Below are 20,693 nucleotides of genomic sequence, written 5' to 3' on the forward strand. Positions count from 1 at the left end.
AGACTAATAAATTGAGCACTTGTATGAATTACTAGTTTATATATATGATGAGTGTTCTGTGAAGCTTATTTTTCATCCATTGTTGTCTCCTTTACCTTGTTAGGATTTTTGAGATGGCAGAGTAACAGCCACAGGGACAACAATAAAGTTGAAATGCAGGTAGTGCTGCTTAATAGTACTTTGTCTCCCTAAACAATGATTTCTTTCTTTCTCCAGGGGATAATTAATTTTGGTACCAGTGAGAATAAACTCTGCTTTGATCTGATGTCCAAACGGGTAAGTCCCATCCCCAAAAGAAATATGGAGTACTTCATTTAATTCCTACTCAGTGCTGGTGATGTCCTTGGATTGCCACTATTGCCCAATCCCTCACAGAGAAATAATTTCCCAGAGCGTTTATCTTCCAGAGGTCATGTCTCTCCCACCCTGGCACTGATGCAGAAAGGCCATTGGCTGGTCCATTTTCCCTATTTCATTTTGGGTTGTACATTTCTTTAAGTTATCTTCTCAGAGAGAGAACCAAATGAAAGTAAAATACATTTGCTTTCCTCCTGATGATGACTCTTCATTTCACACAGAGGTGAGCCCAAGTCTCACAATTCAGGGGTGTCCAGATCTGAGGACAGAGGGGATTCATTTGGCCTGTTATCAAGCTGTACAGTTCTGACACAGTTCTCAACTTTCGCAAAGCTTGAGAGGATTTAGCACTAGCGACCCTAACTGGTGTACTGGCATTACCAATCAACTGGTTGAACCACTAACTGGTTGTCTTGCTCAATTACACCAGGCGAAGGCCCAATACAGACAGTATAAGTCAAACTGCAGACTGTTTGGGCTGGAAGAATGTCTCATTAAGCCACTTACCCAGATTCAGGCGGTTCTGTGAGGAGACAGCAGTTTGTCCTCCCTAGAAGGGTCCACGGGGAAGGGTGGAGTGCTGAGTTTGTGGCACAGGAAGTCACTACTGTAGTTGGTTGAAGTTCTTTCACTCCCACTCCACCACTGCCCACCCTCAAAATGTTCCTTGTTTTATTTCTGCCTGCCATGCCACTGACTCGGGGGGACACTACCCCAACACTCGGCCTTCCAGCTAACAGAACAGGTAAGGCAGAACTGCTGCCTGATAGCTGTGTGCAGAAACCTGCAAGGTGCCTTGTAGTATGTTTAGGATGTTCTACCCTTTCCCTCTTTCCCCCTTCCCCTGAGACTTAGTGTAATGTCTGCAGTTAATAAGTCAGAGACAAGGGACAACTGCATCTTGATTAGCCTTGTTATGACAGTGGGTTACTTGCTCCTGCCTGTCATCAGTAGCCAGATGAGCTTGTTCTCATGCATATCGAAACAGGCTCAGAGCTGAGCAAAGATGTTTCTTCCAACTTATGAATTGCCACATTCTAATGTTATTGCATTGACTCACATACTCTTTGGGGCTATGAGAAGGCAATCTTTCCTCTAACTTGGACAGTCAATGTCTATTATTTTCAGTGAAAATGGTAACTGACCAGATTTCTGTCTGCAGCTCATTACGTCTAAGTCAGGTGATGTTCTGTGAACTTGACAGGCCAGAGTTGAGGTCTCAGATGTTGCTTTCTGCCAATTGACCCAGCTGGTTTGGTCACCCTCTGCCGTATCACCCTCAAGGACTCCTTTGCTTCCCATTGTGTTGTCATTTGGACCAAGCCTGCTGATGTATTTCAGTGCTCTCCTAGCTGAGTTTAGGAGAGAAAGCAAACGAGGCATTCTTCTGGGTTACAAAGACTTCAGGATGCATATGCAACTGTGTAAATAGAGTAAAAGATCATATCAACCAATGTTATTATTATGGGATGAAAGGTAATCCCATTAAATCCCAAGAGCCCTAACTCAAGTCATCAGAGCCCCAGTTCAAGGCATCAGAACCTCAACCCAGAATTTTTTTAAAATTATTTTTTAAAATATAACATCTGCATGTTGTTTTCCCTCCTATTCCTTTGCAGCTGTTCTCCCTCATTCCCCTTTGGTCCCCACCCTTAAATCTGGGTTTCTTTTATCAAATCTATGAGAATGCACTAAATGTAAATGTTTGTTGATTCATTTCCATTTGTATAAAATACACCCTCTCTGATCACTGCAGTGATTCCCTTTGGGACTTGTTTGGACTGGGCTGCTTGAAACTCTGCTAGTTACAGCCTTGAAAATGATTAAATGAAAACAGTGTATGTACTTTTTTAACTGTAATCTGGAAAATAATTGTTAAAGGCCACTGATCCAGCCCTGCAACTCAGGTGAAACTCCCTTTGAAACTCAAAGGAGTTCCTTCCTCATATGGGAGACCCAAGGGTGGACTTTCAAGAGGTTAGCTTCATCTTCCTCAGGCCTCTTGAATGCTCCTGTTACCCTTTACCTTGGCTTGTCAAAATTATAGATGTGGAGGAGCTACAGCTATTTGAAACTGAGGTGTAGCTGAAAGCTAAACTTCATCCATTCATATTAGAATCAAATACCCACATGTCTGCCATTCATGGCCAAACCCAGATTCTCTGGACCTGTGTAGAAAGCCCTCATAGCATGGACTTAGTTCCCAGGTAGTTGAAAGCTACTATCCTCAGAATTTGGGTCAGGCCCTCATCAGGGCCCTGAGGGCTGCTTTGTTTGTTCAGAGTCCTCCACAGAGATCTCTCTTCCATGGGTGTTCGTTTTGTATTAGCCTTTGTGCTTCCTTCTTGCAGATCTCTGTGCAGAGAAGCATTGCTGCATAGTTCTGATGGCCAAGTAGTTTCTAAAGCCCGTCACTGCTGAAGTCAGTGAGGCATGTGTGTATGTACATACGAGTACTTTCCATATATTTGTTGTGTTTCTGATTTTAATGCTTGTGCCTGTCCCCTTCTTGTTGCTGACAGCTGACACAGAGTGATATGAACCTCATGGAGCCTCCATTGCTGCAATATCCTGACTGGAAAGGACATATGTTGTAAGTAGCGTCATCTCCCAGAAGTTTCCCTTTGTAAATACTTGTCTGCTAAATAGAATATGGATGCTGTCCTCATGCATGGAAAAGGAAAAGGCCACCTTGAGGTTGTTCAGAATGCGTAAGTACAAATCAACTCTGCTGAATTGGTTGGATAAAGCTTCTCTTCTGAATTGGTTGGATAAGGCTATTGTATCCTCCTCCTCTTCCTCCTAAATCCCTAAGTGATCACCCCGTCTGTTCATCCAGTTCCAAATTCCAAGATATCTAAGTGCGTACCAGTTTGCTTTAAAAAAAGTAAAAATAAAAAAAGTATTGTGCATGTTTAGTAGGTGGGTATGCCCACTGTTCTTTACAATTGTAGTGGACATTGCTTGACTCTTAGTCCTCCCTATGTTCTATATCTTGACCAGTTAAATTCTTCAAAAATATGTGTGGAATTATAAATCATTTCCATGACCTTTGCCGTGTAAGCAGGGCACCCCCATAACATGGAATAAGTGGCCTGGGAGTATGCGTTTCCCTCTTTTGTTTGTTTGTTTTTTTCCTAGCTGCGTACATAAGTCTCTCATGCGCCCTGGCTTTATTCCTTTGAGATAGGAACCTGTGGGGAGCCCAGCCTTTTGGAGAATAAATTGAATCAATTTTTGCTTTTGTGTCTTTCTCAGCTTACGGGAGGAAGTGGCTCGATTTTTGACCTATTACTGCAAGGCCCCTGCACCTCTCAAGGCAGAAAATGTGTGTAATCTATCCTGTTTTCCACTGGTATTTCTTGTAACATATTGCCATGCACTGCCAAACAGGTTCTTCTGTCTTATTTTACTAATGTTTAAATGTGAGCTGGCTGAATCTTGTATCGTGTAAATGGGAAGTTGATCACTAGTGTCAGGAAGGTGACATGCAACCTTTCCAGACATTCTTCACACACAGCTCAGCTAACGTATTTCAGTCCTACCATGTAGCTTCCTTTGTTCTTTCACTTCTGCCTTTCTCAGTACCAGATCCCTCAGACCTGCAAGTGGCCCTGAGTCATGCTTTGTAATAATACCTCCTGCACCAGTCTTTGGCCCTAATACCAGTGCATTTTAATCATGAGCCATAGCACATTAATGTTATTGCAGTCCCAGGGTCCCCTTGCACTGTTCTGCTGATTCACCTGAGGCTGGATTCATAACTGAGTCAAGAGTAGTTTTGCTCTGCTAAAGGAGGAGGAACCTGAGGAAAGAGCAGATTCCAGTGCTATTGTCAGGAATTATTTTTGTGGTGGTGCATTCCAGTGAACAAGATTAACATCTGCTCCCATTGTCTCTTCTGTAGGTGATTGTGTTGAATGGTTGTGGCTCTCTGTTTTCTGCATTAGCTACAGTTCTCTGTGATCCAGGTGGTAAGTGGGATTACTGGATGATTTTTTGAAAATGTACTTTTTTGTTTGGTGGCAACATGGTAGTCACAATACAAATACCATATGCCAGGTTTTAGCTGTGGAGTTGCCATGGCTTATTGTGGGGTTTCTGCCAAGTTTCTACCAAACACTGTATTTTTTCAGTGCACCCACAGGTGAGGAGGATGAGGATTTGTCTCCCCTGACTTTTTACTATCAAATATGTATCTTCCTCAGTGGGACTGTAGGTCTCCTGTATTCTCACTTCTGGTTCTCCCTTCTCTCTTCTCCATTCTAATATAGTTGCACCTCTCAGTGTAGCAACTCCTTCCTCCTTAGAAATGTGGACTGCACTCATGTTGAGTGGATTCCCAAGAGTGGATGTTTGATGCACTGAGGCCTGAAATTGGGAGTTAAAAATAAACCACAAAATTATTTCTTATAGGAAGCATACAAAATTTAACTCTTAAATGTTCTCATGGACCTCAAAAGTGGAACCATAAGCAAAAGCTCCCAAACTCAGCTGGAGTTCCCTAGTAAGGAACCAGAGATCATGACTGTAGTGGATAACGGGCTCTGTTTTCTTGATTTCAGAAGCTGTCCTGATTGCCACCCCCTTTTATGGAGGTATCACCCACAGCGTGTTCCTATATGGTAACGTCAAGCTGGTTTATGCCTATTTAGACAGTAAGGTAAGAATTGGGGTAGGGGACAAATCTTTGCAGGTAGAAAGAATTGGTATTTATGAAAGGCACAGTACTGCTCCTGTGGTGCTTTCTGGCTACAGAGACCTTTGCAAACAGTCCTCAAAACACCCCATAGTTGTAGTTTACAGGTAGTACCCCCATTTTACAGTTGAGGAAACTGAGGCACATAGAGTTTAAGTGATGTATCAAGTCACAAAGAGAATCAGTATCCAAACCAAGATTAGAATTTTGGAATCCCTGACTGGCTTCTAGTCTTATGCTGTGATCAATAGCCCATGCTCCTTTCTGTCCAGCTTCCCACTCCCATTAAACAAACAATGGAATTTGGAAATTTGCAAGCCTGACAGTTTTTAAAAAGCATGACCAAGGATAGAATGAGCCTCAGAGATGGAACTCTTCTCTCTCTTCTTCAAGGTGGGGCAGCATATAGGAACCTTGCATTTTTCCTGTCTGTCCAAGGATAACCATGCGATCTGTATGTGTGTGGCAGATCCAGTATTGATATCAATTTGTTTTTATTTAGTTCCTTGTTCCCGCCATAGTGAAAGGGAATCTGGGTTGTTGCTTGCCTTTTGTGGTTTGGGAAATACTTTGGAGCAGAAATGGTTGATGGAGGATCTGTGGAAACATGGTTTGCTTTTATCCTGTGGGTTTCTTTCAGATCACCGGGACAAGCACCCGGCCCTTCCAGCTCACAGTGGACAAGCTAGAGAAGGCCTTGCAGGATGCCCGGTCAGAGGTGGGTGTGACTGAGGCTGGCCTTGTTGGGACTATTGGGGGTGTCTGCAGAAGGGAGTAGGAATGCAGATCTAGAAGGATGCAGTAGCCTTGGACACACTATAATGGCAAGTTCTAACGCAGGTGTAGAACCGCCTCACACACATTTTGCGCATTAGAACGTCATCTGCTTTGGGCTCTCCCAGGATGGATTGATTATTAAATAATCAATCTTAATCATGTTTTGCAGTTATAGTTTTTAGTTATTTTCCTAAAGAAAGGTTGATTCTCATTGGCTGGGAACCATTAAAAATGTTGATTTACAACTAATTCTAGGCTTTACACTAAACCTGGAGCTTCTTTTTGCTAACAGGATACATTGTATGCACTTTTACTTAACCAATTACATCATTTGACTTTTTACTATATGATGGCAGTGGTGCTGGGGGAGATTTCTCCATTCTTAAAACCAGAAGCTCATTCATCCCTCAGGCCTCAAAGTACTTTACAAACCAGGTAGTTTCAAGAATCTCTTCATCGTTCTGCTAAAACATTCCATAGTTGAATTTCTCCTATAGATCTTGGCACTGAGATGCGATGCCATTGCTGTGCATGGTGAAAGTATGAGTTATTAGAGGTGTCTCATACTGTTAGCAAAGGAGGCTGAAGATTTACCTCACAGGTATTGTTCTTTTAACATTATATTGTGTTTTTGTTTTATAGGGTATTGGTGTGAAGGCCTTAATTCTCCTGAACCCCCAAAATCCCTTAGGGGACATCTACTCCCTATCAGAATTACGGGACTACCTGGAGTTTGCAAAAAGGTGTGTCAGTTTAAAGGTCTGAGGAGACCCAGATCAGAGATGGCTTTCTGAATCCAATGAATTAGCCAGTGTCTCTGTGTCTTTCTGACTCTGACTTTCCTCTCTGTCATGAAAATAACTTATTCTGGTCCACACAGTGAAGGGCTTAAGACTAGGGAATGGGAAGATAGGATGGTGGACCATGCAGTCATTTCTCCACCCTTGGATTGATCAAGTGCTTGCCCAAAGAGAAACTGGTCATACCAGTTTATTGGAGTCCTAGTGAGCTATGCAAGACACTAATTTGCTATGTCTGCTGGGTACTCATATACTCATGGGGATATGGTGAGATACAGCAGCTCTGCTATGCTCCTTTGATGGGAAATTGGGTTCATTCTCCCCTGCTGTTCCATATGTGCACATTAGAAGACAGGTCCAACCTTCCCATGTATCATCCACTCCCCTTTAAATTCCTGTCCATTCTTTGTAGATTGTGTTAGAGTTTACTCAAGTGGGATATTGAATGAGAGAGTTAATAAGCCTTCATTAGCAATGACTGAAAACTCTTTCTGTGTCATGGTTGTGGTGAGTGACAAGAAATGAGTTTGATGGGTCTCAGTCTGCTTTTCTGCATACATGATGCAGTTCTCAGGCTAGGAGAGTATCATTCTTTCACAGTCTCCATTTTCTCCCTTCCAGGCATGAGCTGCATGTAATAGTAGATGAGATCTACATGCTGTCAGTTTTTGACGAATCAGCCACGTTCCATAGCATTCTGGAAATGGACAGGTAAAGCCAGCACTGTTTCCTTGGCCACTGTCAGCAACTCTGCAACAGGCTGCCATTTTGGGGGTTTGTGACTGGGATTTGACTCCTGCCCCAGGAGACACTGCCTCATGTTGATTGCTTTATAGTTTCCTTCTTGCCTGTGCACTTTTCAAGTTGATACAGTCTGAATGTGTTCATTAGTCCATTGTTTGCAATGTTTCTAAAAACTTGAAAAGGAGGTTTCCTTTCTTGCTGATTTTTCTTTTTCTTTTTCTTTGCCAAACACTGCTGTCCCCTTCCCCTGGTTCTAATGGTGCATGTAAGGACTGCAGTCTTTTTCATTCTTTACTTTCGTTTTATGCAGAAGCAGCAGCATTGAGATCTTACTACTGATCCAGGAACGGGTTTTGTTAGTTAATACTTTAAAGGGACACAGCAGTTACAAAGCTCATATTTTAAAATATTTCTTATTTATGTTACTAATAATTTATTTGATTGCCGAGGGAACTTTTAAATTTACTTTTATTTTTTCCCATTGAATCTGTTTTTCTTATTTGTGCACCACTCAGCTGAGACAGTGAAACTAGATTGGTCAGTTTTATTTTCTGGTTCTAGTCAGTTTAATCATCTGGTGCTAGCCCAGTGTTGCTGAATATGGATTCACAACACTGCAAGGGAAAATTTAAATCCACCCCTCAAAATCATATGTTTTCATTGACATTTTTAAAACAATTAATGAAAACATTCATTTTAGATTTTGTAAAACATATTGACAGGGGCCTGATTCTTTTAGAATTGAGTGCACTCTTGTACGTGCAGCTCTAACAGTCTTAGATAATGTCACACTTATATAATATAGCGATGTATGCCTTATAAATACCTAAGATATATAGAAGTTGGGTCTATAATTAGTTCCCAGTGTCCCTTTAAAGGTAGGCTCCATTTAGCCTTATATTGCTTCACTTTTGTCCCCTGGTATGTTGTTTGTCCTTCTGAAATGTTGCTTCTTTGCTTCTGGAATGTTGCACTGATGATCCAAAGACTTCAGCATCCATGACACTAACTGCCTTGTGTGCATCCTTCTACATGTAGATTGCCTGATCCACAGAGGACTCATGTGATGTGGGGAATTAGCAAGGTGAGTGCTGTTAGCCAGCCATACCCAGTCTAACTGAGCTATGCAATCAGGCTGATGCCCCAGGAGGCCTTGACCCTGCACTGGAAAGAAAAAGACAGTGGTGACGGAATCCTGCATTCCTTTTCAGTAGGGTAATCAGTGTGTGTGTGCGTTTCCTGCAGGATTTTGCTGTCTCTGGAATTCGTTTTGGCACTTTGTATACAGAGAACCAAGATGTTGCCAATGCAGTGGCCTCCTTATGTTACTTCCATGGGGTTTGTGGGCCTGTCCAACACAAAGTGGCACAGCTGCTCCGAGACAGAGGTGAGTCAGAGAGAGTGGTTTCATACACAGTCATCTGCCTTTCTCTATTAAGCTGGGAGTTCATGGGATCTGTCCCCTACATTCCCAAGAGGTCTCTAGCTAAAGCAGCCAAAACGACACCCTTCCATAATCCTGGGGCTGCACGTCAGATGTAGTTGACAATTCTTCGGGATTGTATAGAAAGCAGAGTGAGCAGGGCTAAAGGAACAGCTTGGAGTGAGGCAGTTACTTGGACAACAGCAGTCACCATTTTGCAAAGTTTGCTGAGGAGAATCAAAGGGGTATGAGCTTGTGGGAAGACGGAAACAGAACCAGATTTCTAGCTCTGCCCTGGATTGTACATCAGCAAGTTGCAAAGACTTCATAAAGGACATCTATGAGGTCTAGGGAAACTTACACCAGAGATTAAATAAAGGAGGATATAATTCAAGACAGGCATTAAGCTCTTGAATAGTATTTGTGCTCTGTAGTTCTGCAGTGGAGGAGAATGTGAGGATGAAAAAAGAAGGGGATAGGGTGAAAGATGAATAGAGGCATTAAGATCCCACTCCGCACATAAGAGATGATCATGGGGAAAATCTTTTTGGAACAGAATTATTGGTCAGTTTGTGAAGTTACTTCTCTATCTTCTCCTCCTGGCTAGACTGGATCAATCAGGTATACCTGCGGGCCAATCATGCACGCCTGAAAGCTGCCCATACCTATGTGACAGATGAGTTGAAGACTCTTGGGGTTCCCTTCCTCAACCGCAATGCAGGCTTTTTTGTTTGGATCGATTTCCGAAAGGTCAGTGGTCTCAGGAAAGGAGGCTGCTCCTCTGGCTAGGGCAAACATCTGGCACAATGGATTCTGGAGAGTTGGATATAATTGTACAAACATATTGCTAAAGCATAATGAATGATTCTGATGAGCTGGAGGAAAGAGGTGTGGACTGTTTTTGTAAGCACCCTTAATGTGTGCCTTTAGCTTCTATTCACATTTTCCTTCTTGCCAAGAATCTTTTCTAACTGAAACCTGTCTCTTTTCCCCCTCTTCGCCCCAGTCCCTCTTCTTCGGAATCACAAATGCACAACTGCTCTGGGATCCTCGCCACCCACCAGTTTCCCCATGTCCCATGGGGATCACAGCTTGACCCATTTGCAGCAGTTGGGACAAATCAGAAAAATCTTCCCAGACTCTCTTATAGTTTACTCATCTTTTTTCCTCGATGGGGACTGCCCACCTTTTTTTCCTGAACCCAAGACCCCTGTGTCCTACAGCTCCTCCTACCCTAAAGATAGTTGGGTACCCAAACTTCTCCATCTTCCATGTGACAGCCTTCCCCTTAGAGCTCTGTGGCTGCCAGGCCCCAATTCCATTACTAATCTTGAACATTGAGACTTTTCACTGGAGTGACCTGCATGTTACTAACCCCTTACCCTTCTGTTAACTGCTTCCAGTACCTTAGGACAGGAACATTTGAGGAGGAGATGCTGCTCTGGAGGCGATTCCTGGATAATAAGGTTCTGCTGTCCTGTGGCAAAGCCTTTGAGTGCAGTGAGCCTGGGTGGTTCCGTATCATCTTTGCTGACAAAACTCACCGACTACAGTTAGGTGAGTGGTGTTTCCTTCTCTCCATCACCAGACCTTGCCTCCAGCTCTGGCCACCTCACTCCCTTCTCAAGTTACCCTCTGTCTCTAGCCACCTCCATTTTCCTTCACTCTCCTACACCAAGTCCTTCTGGATCTGATAAGGGTTTTGGGATTCTTGTGATTTTATTGTAACCCATGTATTTTTTTTCTCTCCCTCACACCACTCCAGGCATGCAGCGGATCCGTAGAGTCCTGGAAGAGAGAGAGCATGAAATCCTGTCTGAGGACAAGGACCAGCCCTGCCAGTCAGACCAGGATGGCAAAGCAGACAGTACAGATGAGGTCATCTTTGTGTCCCATCACCAGGAGCCTGGTTCTACTGGTGGTTCCAACCTCGGTGACCTCATTGGCCTCCTGCAGCAGCAGATGCGCTCCTCTGACTGGCTGCAGAAGAACACAGCAGAGCAGTTTGCACAGGAGAAGCCAGAGATCTATGATGTGTTCAGCAAACTGATGGGGAAACAGTAGGGACCCCTGTTCCTCCATGGGGCTTATCTGAGTAAGGACTGACACCAGAGCTCCTAATTGCTTAGTATTGACTTCCAACAAAGAATATATTTTCTGTATCGTGAGGAAATCACTTTGTAAAGCCTCCTATCCAGGATCTCTTTGGATTCTCTTTGGAATCTCTGCTTTGTATTATATAGGCTGTTTCCCTGGATTGCAGTGTGGGTGCGGGATGTGAGGCTCGCTTCTGCCATTGCCCCTTGCCTCGTATTTTATAATTCATTTCAAATGAATAGGTTCTTGGCTCTTTTTATAAGGCACCACAGTGTAATCTTTTATGCTGCTTCTTGTTTCCTCTCACCCTTTACAGAGAGACAGAAACTTGAGAGAATTAAGATGTTTTATATTCTTCCCTGAATGAGGTTCAGAGACAACTAGTTCTTTCAGGCCCAGAAGATGAGTGTTTCCTCAAGAAGCCACTGTAATATGACATGTATTAATAGTTAGAACCAAGCACTAGCTGTGACTCTCAGCAGGGGGTAAAGAAGCCTGTGTTCATGTACAAACCACTTAATATGTGTGTGTGACTCCAACAGAGGCGACCGAATGACTTGGGTAACTAGTACTATGGAGCCTTTCACTTCTGGATCGTTAGTTCCCCTCCTGCCTCAGGTCCGTTGTGATTTAAAAATATATAATATAGCGATCTCGTGCCCTGTGTAAAATTGGCTATCTCAGTCCAACTTTTTGTGTTCATATAAAAGAACATGATCACAACTGGGTCTGATAGTTTCTCAGCAGGAAGTGCCAACAAAAAGGACAGAGGATGCAGAGGGTCATGGAGAATAGACAGCTCCGTCATGCTGGGAGGACATTCTGGTTAGAAGTAAGACACTTTGGCAGGACAGTTTAGAGAGTGCTCCCCCTGCTGCTGCCCAGGCTCTTCAAAGCTGTCAAGCCAGCACCTTCCCACACATTCAAAGAACTTATAAAAAATGTTATCCAGACTGTTACATCAGACACCTCCTGAGGGTAACTTTCTGGTTCCACAAGATTCTTTAGTTTTCCTTGAAAGGGCCTGTTTGATCCATGTTCTGTGTGATGGTGGTAAAGTGTAATGTAGTTGGTAAACTGATCCCCTGGTATAAAGCTTTTTTTTCTGCCCTTAGTTTGATTTCCTCTGAGACAAAGCAAGACTTTACTTTTGTCACATCCAGGAGTTACAGAATGTCTATAGTATAGGTGCTATAGCAGCACAGCAATGCCATTGTAGTGCCAGAGTGTAGATGCTACCTTCAGTGATGGAAGGGTTTTGTCCATCACTGTAAGAATACTACCTCCCCAAGTGATAGAAGCATTCTTTTGTTGACCTAGCTGCATCTACACTGAGGGTTAGATAGGCATAGCTAAGGCTATGGTACTTGTGTGTGAGTTTTTCACACCCTTGAGCACTGTAGAGTTATCAACCTATCTTTTTTAAAGTGTAGATTAGGCCATCCATGTTAATGCAGAGCAAGAGCAAATTCTGCTCTGGAAGAGAAATAAATGATTGTGAATATAACCTATGAAGAGGGTCTCTACTCCTGTTATGTGCCCAGGTGTACCATTGGTGGTAACTGAGTTTTGTGTTTTAACTTAACTGAATTTACTGGAATCTGATAAAGGCCATGTCTACACTACAGGAACTATACCAGCATAGCCACAGCACTGCAGCTATGCTATCAAAACCTTGTAGTGTAGACTCAACTTATGCCAATGGAATGGCTTTTTCCATCAGTGTAGGAAAACTACCTCCCAGAGTGACAGTAGCTAGGTTGACAGAAATATTTTTCCACCCAGCCTGGAACTCTCCTCTCAGTATTGATATTATAGGTGAAAAGCAGGCTTGAGAGTTAACAGAAAGAGCTGGACTCCCAGGTCTTATAGGTAGTCACATCAACAGTGATTGGATGTTTTAGGCAATAAAGGAGAGAGCATTACGTGTATGCAAGCACTTACCTACACAGGAAGATCCTTTCCTGTAGTTTGTCTCGCTAATTGGCTCCAAAGGAGACCCCTTTCCTCTGACTAAAAGACATTGCTGATGCAAATAGCAATTCCCAGCTCACCCTTGTGCAAGTATGTAGTCTCTCCTTCTCTAGCAAGGAAAAAGGAAAAGTTCATCTTTATAAAAGAGGAATAAGGTAGTGGTGTCTATCATTAAATGGGATGGGAAGCAACTTATGTTAGCTAAACGCTGGATTTATTTGAGTTTAGGGAATGAATTAATTCTTGTCACTATCAGTGTGACAAAGGGCAACCAAATATAAAATGGGGATAATGCTTCTCCAGCTTTCAGGCGTGGAGAGATAATGTTTATAAAATGCTTTTAGATGCCTAAGTTGAGAAGGCTAGAGAAGGGTATGGTTTGAAAACAATGCAATAGTTAAAAGCTTTCTATTTGCTTACTAGTTCATCCTTCTTTCTCAGATTTTAGCCATTTTTTTAAGTAAATTCTCTGTGCTTATTAAAATGTATTTCACATTTACTCTGGAATTTCTGTTTGGGAAAGGTAAAGCACAACTTAAGTTATTGAGATGGTTACCTTTTTGAGGAGGGTGGGAAGAGAAATGCCAGAATAGACAGCCAAAGGAAAGACAAACTGACTCCCTTCCCCTTTGTGATGTTCCCAAGGAGACACTGAGCTGCACAAATTTCACTCTATCAGTAGCAAAGTGAGGGAGAAGGCTCTCTAAAAAGAAGAACATGGAAGGACTCTTTGGGCAGTAATAATCAAAGCACAATTTAATTTTATTTCTTTTTTATATTTCTGTAATAAACAAAAGCAACCCATTAACTAGTGCTGGCTCTATTTTCTCCTTGGTTTTCAGTTGTTCCCAGAACTGCATTTTAATATACAACACTGAAATGATTTTAATATATAACTCTGGAATGGGTGTTTCTCAGCTGTTCATATTCTCTGTTCAGTAAAATGTTTTATTAACAACATGCACGTATTTGTGAGGGGGGCATAACATACTCCTAAGATTCTTACTGCTCATACAATAGGGCAAAAGCCTACTTTAAACTGTTTTTTGTTTTTTTTTAATGTAATGAAAACAATACTAGAGGGCTGCATGCTTTGTTGCTCATGTATGCTGAGTACTGTGTGTTAGCCAATTTTTAAGTGCATATGGCTTTACAAGTGTGAGGACCATCTGAGAAGGTATCTATGGGCCAGACTCTCAGCTTGGCTGTCCCCAGAAACTGAGCACGTAACTATGGAAGTTGAGGCTGGATAATTTGTGACTGTTTGAGTTCCCCTTTGGAAGAGAAAAGGCAAAGTCTGTCCTAGCTAACGCTGATCAGAAACAAGACTCTTGTCAGAAGCCCGTTGAAAGTGGCCCCACCTGGCTGGCTGAAGATAAATTGGGTAGGGTGAGGAAAGATTTGGATGAGAGTAAAATTGTGATGGTGATTTGAAAATGCCTTGACAGAACAACATGCACTCTTTGTAGCTTCTGTACACTGAGTTCATTGCAGACACCAACTGCTCCTTGCATTCCTCCATTTCTCTCTCTCCTCCTCCCCAATCTCATGTTCCACCCTCCCATTCTGTTCCATTTCAGAGACTCCCTAAAACTCTCCCCACTATCACTTTCCCCATATCATTGTCCCCCATTCTCTCCCTGTGCCAGATGCTCTGTATCCCCCTTTCCTCTGCCCCCACCTCTGCCATAAGCCTGGAGCTCTGTGTCCCTCCATTCCATTCCCTCCGCCCCATAGAAGGGTCACCCACTGCCATCCCCAGCAGGGGTTTTGTGTGTCTCCCCCTTCCCCCTCCACAAGGACTCTGTGTCCTAATTCTCTCCCTCTGCCACAGGGACTGTGTTCCCCACCATTTTCCCATACTCCCCCACCAGTGTTCCCTATTCGCCCCTTACCAGGGGTTCTATGTCCCTCCCTCCCCCAGTTCTTTCCCCCACAATTATTTATTTTCTTTATGTCTGGGAGATAAATCATTCAAACTGTCAACATTTTAAACTCTTGGGAGGATGAGCAGGGTTGAGATGGAAACTATTATGCTGGAGGGTGTTAATGGTTGTCATCAAGCAGTTCTCTGCAGACAGTTATGACCTGAGTGAAGTGCTGGTTTGACTAACTAGATGCTAGGGGCTCTGCATGCCCCCCATTTCTTCCTTGCAGTTCTCCAAATGTCATCAAAATTAATAGTAAGCAATAGTAAGTAGTGTCTTATTTATTACACATTATATAAATCACTGGCACCTGATCAATGCCTTGCTCTCAGTTTAGCTGCAGCCAACAAAAGTACTTTAGTCTGTGTTGGTTAAAAATATTCTGCTTTTTGTCTTTAACTTGCTAGGAACCTTCATTTTTAGTAAGAACCCAACCAACCTTAAAAAATCCAGCATCAAAAATAGACTGGAGAAACACTGGAAGCAAACACTATTTTTAGCTGCTCTCTCTGTTCCCTGCTGTTATACGCCAGATTCTGACTGCACAGCCCATGTACACGTGCTTAGTTATTCTAGGCAGATCCTCTTCGTGACCCTTTTTTCCCTGAACGCCTGAATGCAGAAAACTCTCAGCTGGTTAAAGATTAATACTGCTGCAAACCGTGATAGCTGCCTTTCCTCCGAGTGCTTTTGAGGAGAAGACTATGGAATGACAGATAACTTGCAATCAGTATTTCTATTACACAAGCATTTCTGTGGAAAACTTGGCTGCATGGCCCCTCTAGCATCTCCTGCCCTTCAACTGGTGCTATCAGCAGCAGGGTACTACAGTGCAATACTTTTCTTCCCCCAGCAAGTGGGGAGCATGGGGATATAGACATCACGCAGTATAAACTATGTCAGGACTGTTCTTTTCCCCCAGCAAGTGGAAGGCACAGGGATATAGACTATTTCAAGCAGTACAGACTGTTTGATTCACCCTGCTCAGTAGCATAACTCTGTACTTGGCCACTAGTTACAGTTGAATTGACTAAGGAAGTGAAAAGGTTAATTTTAGGCTCAATTGATACATGATGATGTCATTTTGTTGGAATACATTTGTTGTCATTTTGTTAGAATTGAAATACTGAATCAGATCAATGGTCAGTCTGTTACCAGGTCCTGACTCCTCCTGTACCAGAAGAGAACTGTGTCTTATCTTGTCTACATCTCTGACTGTAGCCTGTACCAGATGTTTCAAAGCAAATATGAACCCTTATTTGGTAGTTATGCTGTGTCATAGGGCTGAATGTAAGCGGAAGAGATGTCCCCAGTACATTAGTTGGCAATTCACTTTTGCAATGATCTCCCTTTATATTAAAGTGGCTTCTCAGAATGTGCTTCACACACACACATGCTGGAACTAGGGGTGCTACTGTACCCTATGGCTTGAAGTGGGTTCCATCATATACAGGGTTTACAGTTTGGTTCAATGGCTCTCAGCACCCCCACTATAAAAACTGTTCCAGCACCATTGGTCACTCAGCACTGAATACCTGGCCATATCCCTGAATCTGACACAGTGATTGCACCACTGTACATGGAAGAGATACCATATCACAAAGGAATGCTGAGCTGACTGGAGAATCATAGCCAGGCACTGTGGTCATTCTTCCTGTGCCTTCAATTCCATGCACTAGAACAACTCATGCATAATAGATGATAAGCAGAGCTGTGAGCAGAAGGGGAATGCACCTTGTGATGCTAAAGTTCTGTGAACTGAAGACACTGATGCACGAATTGAAATCACCCACACGCCACCACCTCAAAAGACTTGTATATAGCAGAATTTAAAAGGAGGGAGAGGGGTGAAAAAAAAAATCTGGACTCTCTGACACATTTATAAAAACTGATGGCCTGTCAGCCAGAAGCTGATGAGTATTTTTACAGAATTAAAACATGGCAACCTAGAGTCTAAAAATAAAATACTGTGTTGCAGACCTGTCGGATTCAGCTACAACACTGGAATACAAACTAGTAAAGCTCATATTTCTGAAGTTCCAGGGAAATTGCTGTCAAAAGATACTCTATATTTTCTTTCCATTACTAAACAGAACAGCAAGAGCTTCTTGCATTTATTTCACTCTTAGCCATTAGTAGCTTGTAAGGCGCTTTCTCAGTGGAAAACTTCCCAAATTTTCTGATAAGAAAGAAACTACTGTCAAACCTCCTTAAATGTTTCAAGTACAACTGAGTTGATGCACTTTAGTCTCTCCCGAATAGCACAGACAGAGGAAGTGCCTGTGGGCGATGTAGGGCATCAGCACGTTGTATTCAGCAACCCTCTTTGTCCCCCTCTCCTCCCCTGTCAGCAGTAGCACGTGGACTAGCCAATGTTCTTGTCACATAACACAGCTCGCTCCACTAGGGCTCAGTCACATCCTCAGTCACCATTCACACAGGATGCATCCCATTGCTCTCAGAGATCACCACATTCATGTCAGCAGCCCTGGCACATGAATGGTGCCCCGCTTGATTCATAAACGTGGCAATGGTCACTTCACAATGTAATGTTAGTTTCAACTTATTAATTAAACTAAGACCAAGGAACATTCTTGCTTTTGGTCACAAAGAAACCCACAGCACGTTTTAATGGAAGGTTTAAAAACAAAAGCATCTTGTTTCATAATAAATATATAAAATCTGATTTAATTACAGGGACCCCCCGCAGCCACAAACACATCAAACTCAAAGGGGGCACGGTGCTGTTTCCCTTTAGCATCTGTAAACCTCTCCATATTGCCTTAGGTGAGCATTTCATAAGCTGAAGAACCTGATAATATAAAGGCAAGTGAGGACATGTTATGTCACCTGTTACCTAATGCAGAGAAGCAGAGAACAGGGCTCACTTCAAAGAGAGCATTTCTCTGATGCTTTTTCCACATGGACGCACTGATAGGTCTCTGTGCGTGCATAAGGTGGGCTTTGCACAAGGCAGTTTTAATGTTGGTGAAGCTAAAAAAAAGAGTTAACCCTTTGGTGATAAGGGTTAAGATTTTCCCAAAAGGCTTTACCGACCGTGTGCAACAGATGCTACCTACAAAGCAGGGTCAGACACCAGGAAATCTCTCTCTTTCACACACACGCTCACTCATAGCAGTGTGGTACATTGCAATCACACATGAGGTAACAATGGATGAAGATAGTTACCATAAACATAGCAGAGGAGAGAAATGTGCATTTAGGGGAAGAAGACTGACACGTTCAGATACTAAGGTGATAAGATCCTTTTAAACACCTGGGTATCATAAATAGATATAGGGTTAGGTAGAGAGAGGGCCATATCATGTCCCTCCCCAATCCTGCCTGCTTTGCCCCACTCTAGCAGTGGAAAGCTGGTTGAATGTCACCTTTATTAGCAGAGTGGGGATGCCTTTGGCATAGAGGAAGTTCCCAGATGGTGCAGAGCTATTGAAGGGGTGATGTCAGGGGAAGAGGGCATGGCCAAAGCCCTGTTGGTCCCTGACTGATGGACTTGCCTGTGAGGTGTCATCAGATAACAAAACTTAAAGACTGGGATAAGTTTCTCTAGAGCCAATGAGGTTTGTGGGAGGAGAACCCATCAAAGTGATGTAAAAATCATCTTTGTTTTTGCCTGAGCTGCACTGAATGCAGCTTGGCTACTTGATGAGCTCAGACTGGAGAAGAGCACTAGAGAACACAGTGGTAAGGGTTCTGTATTGTTACTGAAAATGTCTCCTGCCTTCATTGTCCCAGCCCACAATTAGCAGTGGTATAATCCTAACTCTGAATGTACAGGAATTCTAGGATCAAATTCACAAGGAGGGAGGAAGGAACACTCTGACTGTCACCCTCAAAAGACGAAACAGAGGGTCTGACCCCCCCCCCTCTTCCCCAAAGAGTAAGCAACTGAGGGGAGGTCTAGGTTGGATATTAGGAAAAACTTTTTCACTAGGAGGGTGGTGAAGCACTGGAATGGGTTACCAAGGGAGGTGATGGAATCGCCATCCTTCGAAGTTTTTAAGGTGCAGCTTGACAAAGCCCTGGCTGGGATGGTTTAGTTGGGGTTGGTCTTGCTTTGAGCAGGCAGTGGGGTACCAGAGGGACAAGTCCCCGGGTGCCGGCCGGCCCTTCACCATACGCAGGAGGCAGGGGATGCAGGAGGCTCTGAGGGGCACCCCTCAGTGCCCCCCCCACGTGTGATGAAGGGCCAGCCCCCCTCCCCAGGCTTGGGGGTGAGGCCACCCTCACCCTCCTCCCCCCCGTCTGAGCCGGCGCCGGGTTGCGGGGCTGGAGCGGGAGAGGCAGGTGCTGTGCAGCAGGTAAGTGCATGGGGTGGGGAGGGGACAGCGGAGCCAAGCCTGTATTTGCACCCCTCCAAGAATCACGCCCCTCCCCGCAGGTACAGACACCCACCCTCCCCGGGGCAGCTGGGGGGTGGCGCCAGGACCCCTCCTGCTCTGCGCAGGGGAGGGGGGGCGCATGAGGCCTGAGGGGGTGCAAATGTAAGCTTGGCCACTGGGTGCCAGAGACCCTCGGTATGCCACTCTGAGCAGGGGGTTGGACTATGTGACCTCCTGAGCTCCCTTCCAACCCCAATATTCTATGATTCTCATTGAAACAACTGGGCATATACAATGTTACTGTGGATAAATATGTGTCAAGTAAGATTTTGTATGAAAGCTTGTAATGTTCTGAATGTAGTGGTCGTTATAAGTTATGTATATAGACCGGGCGGGTTAGGCATGTATGTATATAGATTACTAGGCGCAGGATAACCTATACTACATTTTAAAGTACTGTTCCCTGCAGGGAGTGTCTGCTCCCAAGCCAGTTGTTTACACAAAATAACTTGTACCCATGTGTTGTCCAGCCAGAAGGCGACAGTGGTGGACCATTAAAGTTAATTGAAAGACATTGAAACTGAAAAGAAAACCCAACATTGGAAAAACTAAGAAAAGAGGGAGGTTTCCCCCACTGAGTGGCCATGTTGACCATAAAAAAAGAGACAGAAATCAAAATAAAAACAGTTTGGGGGTCACTTTGGGTGTGAGGTCTGGGGTGTGTGGGTTTTTTTAATCCAGACGTTGGGCCAGCATGTAAGCGAGCTGCTTGCTGCTCATGAAAACACTGCTCGCATGGCGCACAGAGGAGGCCACACCCACAAATCAGCCAGACGCCCACGGGGCACCTTACAATACACGCCAATTACCGGCCTGACCCTCGGGAGGACACCGCCGCCTACAGCAGAACCCACGGGCGCACAAGCCAGCCTGACTCTCGCCGAGCGTTTATCCCCGCAGGCTCGTTCCCCAGCCCACCGCTCCTGGATCTGGAGGGGAGCGCCTGCCGCCTCCCTGCAGCCCGAGCCTGATTCTCCCAGACCCGGAGCCCCTACAGACTCCCCCCCCCAACCCCCGCTCCCCTAGTCCCAGCAGCACCAACGCCGCTGCTCAGCGGAGCTCGTGAGCCAAAGCGTGTGTGGGAATGGGATCCGCCAGCAAGCCGAGCCGATTCCTGCTGGGAGCCGCAGCAAAATGCCGCATCAGGAACTGTAGTACCTGCTTTTGGCCGACAGGGCGGCTCTCGCCAGCTCCTAGCTGTTAACGAGGCACTGAAGCTGCACAATTTTAAGGGTCAGTGTCCCGTGGGGGGCGCTCACCACGGGCCAGTGCTGCCTGCTGAGCCTGCACAGGGGCTGGAAGGAATTCAGCTGCCACAGGCAAGATCAAGGCGTGTCCTTCCACCGAAGTGCCATGATGCAACAGCTTGGCAGGCAAGCGATAGAGACCCAAGGGCAGGCTCCAATAAAATACTCCCAGGTAGGACCGAGCTGGGATTTCCCTGCTCTCCCCCTCAGTGCGGTCCAGTGCAGCACTGTGGAAACCAACCAG

The 20,693-nt window shown here is 44.3% G+C and overlaps 1 protein-coding gene across 2 annotated transcripts in view; it reads left to right on the forward strand.

Annotated features, from left to right (window-relative positions):
- ACCS (1-aminocyclopropane-1-carboxylate synthase homolog (inactive)) overlaps nucleotides 1-13,675 on the forward strand; it is a 32,630-nt gene extending 18,955 nt beyond the window's left edge. For both annotated transcript variants that reach the window (XM_067557593.1, XM_067557592.1), the window contains 13 exons: nucleotides 217-276; nucleotides 2,880-2,950; nucleotides 3,616-3,685; nucleotides 4,265-4,331; nucleotides 4,923-5,020; nucleotides 5,697-5,774; nucleotides 6,476-6,576; nucleotides 7,255-7,344; nucleotides 8,416-8,461; nucleotides 8,623-8,764; nucleotides 9,408-9,550; nucleotides 10,204-10,357; nucleotides 10,566-13,675. In XM_067557593.1, coding sequence (XP_067413694.1) covers nucleotides 217-276; nucleotides 2,880-2,950; nucleotides 3,616-3,685; nucleotides 4,265-4,331; nucleotides 4,923-5,020; nucleotides 5,697-5,774; nucleotides 6,476-6,576; nucleotides 7,255-7,344; nucleotides 8,416-8,461; nucleotides 8,623-8,764; nucleotides 9,408-9,550; nucleotides 10,204-10,357; nucleotides 10,566-10,864 — 1,419 coding nt within the window. In that variant the 3' untranslated portion in view covers nucleotides 10,865-13,675. The remainder of the gene's footprint in view (nucleotides 1-216; nucleotides 277-2,879; nucleotides 2,951-3,615; nucleotides 3,686-4,264; nucleotides 4,332-4,922; nucleotides 5,021-5,696; nucleotides 5,775-6,475; nucleotides 6,577-7,254; nucleotides 7,345-8,415; nucleotides 8,462-8,622; nucleotides 8,765-9,407; nucleotides 9,551-10,203; nucleotides 10,358-10,565) is intronic.
- Nucleotides 13,676-20,693: the final 7,018 nt, after the last annotated feature.

The sequence above is a fragment of the Emydura macquarii genome, unplaced genomic scaffold (genome assembly GCF_026122565.2).
Source record: "Emydura macquarii macquarii isolate MOO-44397 ecotype Brisbane River unplaced genomic scaffold, CSIRO-AGI_Emac_v2 contig_1876, whole genome shotgun sequence".
NCBI classification, from domain to species: domain Eukaryota; kingdom Metazoa; phylum Chordata; order Testudines; family Chelidae; genus Emydura; species Emydura macquarii.